The sequence below is a fragment of the Notothenia coriiceps genome, unplaced genomic scaffold, assembly GCF_000735185.1.
Source record: "Notothenia coriiceps isolate Sejong01 unplaced genomic scaffold, NC01 NC01_scaffold00002124, whole genome shotgun sequence".
NCBI classification, from domain to species: Eukaryota; Metazoa; Chordata; class Actinopteri; order Perciformes; family Nototheniidae; genus Notothenia; species Notothenia coriiceps.
Window position 1 is genome coordinate 7,765 of NW_011334825.1, and position 7,714 is coordinate 15,478.

The 7,714-nt window shown below is 41.7% G+C and overlaps 1 protein-coding gene and 1 long non-coding RNA gene across 2 annotated transcripts in view; one reads left to right on the forward strand and one right to left on the reverse strand.

Annotated features, from left to right (window-relative positions):
- Positions 1-145: 145 nt before the first annotated feature.
- LOC104965796 (uncharacterized) lies at positions 146-2,832 on the forward strand. Its single transcript, XR_800581.1, has 2 exons — positions 146-380; positions 1,693-2,832. It is a non-coding gene; the product is annotated as an uncharacterized lncRNA (long non-coding RNA).
- Positions 2,833-7,397: 4,565 nt separating this feature from the next.
- The window catches only part of LOC104965809 (transducin-like enhancer protein 4), an 8,082-nt gene continuing 7,765 nt past the window's right edge, over positions 7,398-7,714 (reverse strand). Inside the window, exon 5 of the mRNA XM_010794826.1 lies at positions 7,398-7,505. Coding sequence (XP_010793128.1) covers positions 7,398-7,505 — 108 coding nt within the window. The remainder of the gene's footprint in view (positions 7,506-7,714) is intronic.

Genomic DNA, 7,714 nt, shown 5'->3' on the forward strand with positions numbered 1-7,714 from the left:
TACACACACACACACACACACACACACACACACACACACACACACACACACACACACACACACACACACACACACACACACACACACACACACACTACACACACACCTCACACACACTACAACACACCTCACACACACTACACACACACCTCACACACACCCTGACCAGGGGAGCAGAACAAATCCTCTGCGTCTCTTATTATTCAGAAACAGTATCTTCCTTTTCACCGCTCCCATTCTTCTTTATATCTCACCTCCCCTGAGACTTTATCTGTCGGTGTGTGTGTGTGTTTCGTCCTGTAGGTAAATGGTTCGTGAGCACAGGCAAAGATAACCTCCTGAACGCATGGCGGACACCTTATGGATCCAGCATATTCCAGGTAAGCCATCAAACACCTGGCATTATGTACAGCTCTCAGGATTCTATGTTCAGAAATGTTCAATTCAAGATTCAAAGGTTTCATTGTCCCACGCACATACTGTAAGCTACAGAGTACAAATGGCAATGAAAATGTTGTGACCTGAGCTCCTCCACAATGTAATAAAATACAAATCAAAAATAGTGCAAGAAGTCTAAATACACGTAAATAGAATATGACATATACAAGAACAGGATGTAAAATGACATATTGTACATTAAGACGAAATTAAATACGGTTTATTACGGTGATAACTATTTAGATAAATAAGTAAATTGCAAGATGACAAACAGATGAATGTTTATTGAGGCACTTAACAGAGCTCAGGTGTTGAGCATTATTAAAATGACTACGTAGGATGGTGACATGAGAAATGGTGTTTTCTTGCCAAAAAACAATTCAGATATAAATACTTTAAAACGTGTATATAGGTTATTTTGAGACAAACACATCAGCTTTGACTTGACTAATGTGAGTCTATGTGTCACTGTTTGTACATCTAATCTGCCTGCAAACATTTCAGTTATAAAGTATAAAACATGTAATTTAAAGGGGACCTATTATGCAAAATGCACTTTTTGATGTCTTTTTATACATGTGTCCCCGCTTTGTCGGGGAACTCACGCAGCGTCAGAAAATAAAACCCTCTCTCTTTTCCTCCGTGCGGGGACCCACGGCCCTATCAGAAAGTTGATCAGATTCAATGCCCGACGTGTTTTGGACGTAATATGGCTTTTGTTTACATTAGCAAGCATCGCTAACACTCAGAGCTAACCTGTACTGGAGAGCATGTGTGTGAAGAAGCAGGAAATAAAAAGGAACTCACCTTGTGGTATAACCGGCAAGAGAGAAAGCCTTTGAGCTCCATACTGTTTCAGAAATAATCTTTGATGTGGTTTTGGCGTTTCATCACCGCAGCATTTATTTTAGACAGTAGCTGCCGGGTCCCCCCTTTTTTTTTTTTTTTAAAGCTCTATACCCCGAATCAGCACTTTTGAAACAGGAAGTAAAATAGAGGGATATGAGGCATGGCTACAATGGGTGATCTGTTTGGTATTTTGAGCAAAACACTTCATAGACATGTTTTTTATACATTTTTATATAACTGAGACCTATGCTATTGCCTAAAAATAGCATGATAGGTGACCTTTAATGTTCCTATTGGAGGTTTATTTTGAGACCCTAAAAGATTATTTTTGACTGGATTAATGTGAATATATGTCACTGTGTACAGAAACGTGGCTGTAGCTAACATTCCTTCCTCTCTGTCCAGTCTAAGGAGTCTTCGTCGGTCCTCAGCTGTGACATCTCTCCTGACGATCAGTTCATCGTCACCGGCTCCGGGGACAAGAAGGCTACAGTCTACGAAGTTATCTACTGATCTCTGATTGGCTGAAAAAAAAAACTAATAATCAGGGGGCGGGGCTGAGGCTCCCTCCTGCACCAATGACTGTACAGAGCTTCGGTGGCATGGAAAACAAGAGACACTCAACTCGTACTTTGTTGTTTTGTTTACGTTTGTGAAAGAAATGAGAAAGAGAAGCAAAGGGGGCACAAAGTCACATCTCTGGAAAAAAAACAAACTCTGTTTTTAATGCTCTGAGAACGCTGGTTAGTCTATAGCTGCGCAAAATGTGGGATTCCTCCAAAGAACTTTTGCTTTTGTTCCTTTTTTTGTTCCTTTTTTTTAACAAAATAAAACCTCTGTAGTGAACAAGAAATTAGCAACAAAAAAAAATCTTATTTTTTTAGCCTTTGAATTTTTCGCAAACAGTTGGACTGCATCAAGTGGAAGAAGACAGATGTGTGGCTGAGGAGGGGAGGGGGGGAAGGGTTCAGGGGCTTAATGGAAAAATACTATCCATATCTGTGCTGTGTAAAGAGTCCCACCCTGGGTCAGCTTGGCCCGGTTTGGCCCGGTCCGGATACGTGCCGCTCCTCGGGGCAGCAGATGTGTGGCAGATGTGTGGCAGATGTGAAGATGGCGTGCTCTGAGGTTCCAGCTATTTTTCTTTTCTCTCCTGGCTAAGTTTCATGAGCAGCAACATGATTGTATCATCTCCAGTACTCACAAGACAGCACAGAGCTTCTTCTAAAGTCTCCTGAGAGTTTGTCTTTGTTCCTTTTCCGTCTTTATAAAACAACAAAGCCAGACTTATTGTGGAAATATGTTTAGGGAAAACCAGCCTGAAACCGGAAGCCACGACCCTGAAGACAGAAGTGAGTTCAAACCGCTCACAGGAGGTGAACTAAATACATATTTGGGCCTCTCTGTCATCGAAACACTCAACATTAAATGGGTTTTTTAAATGTATTTGTTAGGGCACATATAAGGCAGACAGGTATTTTCACAACTGCATCATGAACCTTGCTATATATGGACATGTAAATAAAGTTCTCTAAAGGCAAACGAGGATGTTATCTGTGACTTGGGTTTGCTTTAAGAAAACTGCCAGTGTGGGGGGGGGCGAATCTGCATTGGATAACTTTTCCTTTTTTGTGAAAAAACGATTAAACAGCTTCTTAAGGATTATGTTATTATGTGAAGGGTATTGCCAGATACAAACTGAAACTAAAGGCAAAAGAAGCATTTGCTGAATATTTGTTTAAAACTGAACAGCCAGAATGTGTGCTGACCGTGAGATGCCAGAAAGCATCGTAGAAATATTTAGATAAGAAATGAAGGATGTGAATAGCGAGAACACTCTGCCTCCGCTCTCCTGTGAGGAAGGACTTCTCTCGCTGAGGAAACACGACTGCGACTTCTCTGGTGAGCATCGGCGTCATCAGATGTGAGAAGAAGTGTCCTGGGATTCAAACCAACAGCCAGCTCCTCTCTGACTGTAGTGAATAATGCAGTCGTACGTACGGTTGTGTTTTCATGCAGTGAAGCGAGATAAAGGTGGTCTGCAGTACGATAGGCTGAGGAATGGATTATTGAATAAATCCTACCAGAGTACATTATTATGGAACATTGTAAAAAGAAATGACATTAAAGTCAAAATTCTGAGATTAAAGTCAGAAAACTGAGAAAAGTCTGAGATCTGAAGGAAAAAGTCAAAATTTTGAACATTTCCAAAAGTCTGAATTCTGTAAAGTTTGGAAAAAAGTAAAAATTTGGAAAAGGTCAAAACTGTAAAAAGAAATAGAAAAATACAGAATTCTGAAATCTGATAAGAAAAAAAGACTAATCAAATATTTCCTCAGAATTCTGACTTTAATCTCAGAGAAAAAAGTTACGTTTTGGTCAGATACAATAAATAGAGAACACGTGGCCCTCATCCTCTTCCGTACTGTAATGGTTATTGGTGTAGATCCGCCAAGACAAAAAACCTCACTGTCAATAAACCTGAAGAAAATGAAACTACCTATCTCTTGTCCAGTTTAAAGAATTACTTACACACAGGTGGAAAGTAAATCATTTGGCTTCATTTTTTTAAATGCTGCTCATCACAACACAGGGCACTCTCAAGGCTGCTATTGCCTCGACACGGTTTCCAACTAGTGTGCCCGCTGGACTACAGAAAAAAACTGGATAAAGACATTAAACTCATGGCAAATACCTGTCAAAGCAAGCACACTTAAATTAAATCCACAAAAGAGACCAGGAACAATATATAAAAGAAGCCTAAGAACAAATCCATGGCTTATCCCACACATGGTATTTATGAAGTGAGAATGTCACACCTCATAGACTTCAGGAAAGGTGCACTTGATATTAGCCAGACGTTCACTCTGGTCTTTTACTATGTTTTACAGGTTGCTTTACAATGCTGCATTGGTTTGGAGTCAACGGGTCACATGACATGGAAGTTATGGGAGAACATTGAAGCTTTTCATTAAAAGAAATGCTGAATTTTCCTTCATATAAAATAAGAAACACTGAAATCCTGTCAAAAGAGGTGTGTCCAACAACTCCTGTGAAGAACTACAATGCTTCATTCATTTGGAGTCACTGGGTCACATGATTTGGAATCTATTAAACGAAGACATTTCTGAATTTCCATTCAAATATTCATGTAAAACGTGTATTTGTTTTTGAGTGAGGAGAGAGGGAGATTTACTCCTCTGGATTTCTGTCTCTGTATCTGAGAATAACGGTCAAACAATCGATCATTCAACACAAGTTTGGTTTATTTTTCACACATAGTATTTCTTGAACAGCACATGGGAAACGCATCAGGAGGGGAAAAGAAGACACAGTGCAGTTAAAAAAAAAGTTCCTTGGCTTTTAAAAGAGAAAAACGAAACATGGGCTTGTAAAACCGAAAATAAAAGTTGTTATATTGTTGGAACAAAGAAAGCACAGGCAGGGCGGGAGAGACGTTACTGACAGTTAAAGAAGAGTCAAATATTCACGCTTTACCACCAAATGCACGGCCGCCGTGAAACAGCGTCGATCAGAGCAGAGTGCAAGCTTGTGGGCAGGCATTAAACCGTACCCATGATACCCTCACTGTAAAAGCCCCTTTTCTCTCCGGCAAATGTAGCTAAATGTCTGCACAATTAAATACAAATGGCATACTATATTGTGAAATTAACCCCTGTGGAACTTTGGCTGTGAGACTTTCTACTGTACTTACTGAGAAATCATATTCTTCTTGTTTTATCAGCAGAAGTGAGGCAACAAGCATGCAGCAAGAGTGTTGGATGGTTAATGTGAGTCGCTGTGCTGTACACTGACCCAACAGACACACCGTTTAGTTACACAATAAGGACTGAAAACAGACTACAGCATATTTACTACCACTTTTGAATAAAAAAGGGAAATAAAACAGAAACCGGAGACAGATCAGAGGGTCTTCTTTTTGTATCTTTACACAGGACTCTGTCTGTCTCCACCACCAAGGAGAAACATGATTTAAAAAAGTAAAAGAAATATATTTCCCCCGCCTGTGTTGATTTTGTACGTCTCCATGTGTGTGAGTGCGTCCCCGAAACGCAGTCATAGGCAACCCCAATACATAAACATATCATTACAGAAGACGAGCAATCACTATTCATAAAAAATACTGAAATAAATGAGTAATAATAAAAGGAAAAGCTTGAAATGTGCCTGTTTCGTCTACACAGTGGTGATGCATGTCCTAACGACGCTCTGATACACAGTTTGCCAGCCGGTGTGGAGTATGATACAAGGAGGAGCAAAAACCTGGTGTTCAAAGAGGTTTGACGGTTTTGAAAAACACTTAAGAGTTAGATAAGAAGATTGATCGTTTTCTAATTTAAATCTATAAAGTTGTCTTCAAAAAAGTCAAACTTAATCAATATCTTAGATTTAACACTAACGCATCAGCAGGCAGGCGGAGGAGAGACAATGACTGATCATTCTCATCTGGTTTGCAAATAAAAAGGCAACAGCAACTACATGTGGAAAGGGTCAGGATTAGTCGCTGCTTAGTTGGCTGCTGATGATAATCGGGGGGGGGTGTTAGTTCACCCTGTTGTCTGCCTGACAGTGGAGCTGCTGCTGCTGCTGCTGCTTCATGGAGCTGACAGGCCTCTAATGAGAGGAGGGAGAGCAGAACCTTCCGGAGAATCAGAGGAACGACTGACGCTCTGTGTCTCCGGGCCGCGGAGCTGCTCATTACACGCTGCCTTTGTCAGACCAAAATAAAATAGATATTAAGCAGAGAGACGGGGGGGGCTGCGGTGAATGTTTAATTGGGTGCTCTGTGTGTGGTGTGTGTGTGTGTGTTTCTCCCTCAGAGGTTTTATCCAAGTGTGTGTTTTTTACTACATGTAAGTAACTAAGTACATTTACTCCAGTGTTGTACTTTACATTGTTAGGGACTACTTTACTTGGGTATTTCAGAGTTTTGCAACTTTGTACTTTTGCTCCACTACATGTATTTCATTCCTTTAGTTACTTTGCGCAATTTGGATTTAAGATGTGAAATATGAAATCAGACTTTAGTTCCACCTGGAGTAAATCCACAAGCTACCCTGCAGAATACAAAGTCATTCAAACTAGCTGCACCTTTACCAGCTTTGAGAACACTTTAAAGGTGGGGTAGGTCATTTTGGAGAAACCAGCTCGAGTGCGCTAGAATTTGAAAATACACAGTCGGAAAAAATCTGCCACTTCCTCACAGAGCCCCTCCTCCAACACACACGAACGCGCACATGACCAATGAGGGCACGAGATAAGTTTGTGCACAGATGGAAGGCTGACAGGCAGGTAGGCCATCCAGTTGTTTTAGCCGGGCCGGCTCAGATGATTGGTCGTGCTTTTTACAGCGCCACGGCTTCCACAGATTAAATGTTGTTATTGTCAAAGCACTTCAGATATTCATTGCTATCGGGATGTTAAGAGCATTCCATGGAATATAACAAAAAGTGTTTCTGAAATAAATGACATACCCCGCCTTTAATGAGCAATCATTATAAAACACATCATGTATATTATTCTGCAGAACGACTATACTTAAGAACCAGATCACTTCTCCCACCTCTGTTTCTTAGTGTGTGAGCAGGTGTGTGTTTCATGTGAGTGTGTGTGGGGGGGGCTCGGCGTCAGCCTCATTAAGGCCTCCACTGTCTGGCTAATGAATCGATTGTTTGGTATCAGGGCTCCTGGCTGCTTCCTCTGGGGGGCTCCCTTCCACTGAGCTCTTAATCAGGAAACGGCCCTAATTACCCCCCTCCTTCCTCTTCCTCTTCCTCTCTCACTTTCTCTCCTCCTTCTTGTCTTTCCCTGCTGACTTTATCTCTACGCTCCACCGCCCTTTTTCTTTGTCCTATCTTATCTCGCTGCTTTCCTTTCTCTCTCTCTGCTATCATGCCGCATCCTTTGGGCTAAAAGTGGAAGAAGGGGAGGAGGGAGGAGGCGTTTTGGAGCTTTCAGAGTAGCTTATATCACAGGAAATAAGGGGGAGACGGGGGCTGTATAAGGGGTTCAGGTCACGAGGTCTAAGGTGATGTAGTTGCTCCAAAATAAAAACACGAAATCTCCGTCCTGCGTGTCCCCTCTCGTCCTCAGTACACCACCTCGTACACCGTGGCCTTCTTGTCCCCGGAGCCCGTCACGATGTACTTGTCGTCGGGGGAGACGTCACAGCTCAGCACGGACGAGGACTCCTTCGACTGGAGGAGAGGAAGAGGGATGAGAGAGGGAGAGAAACACAAGGAGAAAGATGTTAGAAAAGGAATGACTCATCAGCTGATACTCAATCATACAAGACATATTTACATTTCCAAACAGTCGGCAATTATTTCCAAACTCCACAGCTCCGGGATGCTGACTCATTTGTCTGCTGCCTCGATGTGAAACACACTTCTCCCCCCCCTCTCTT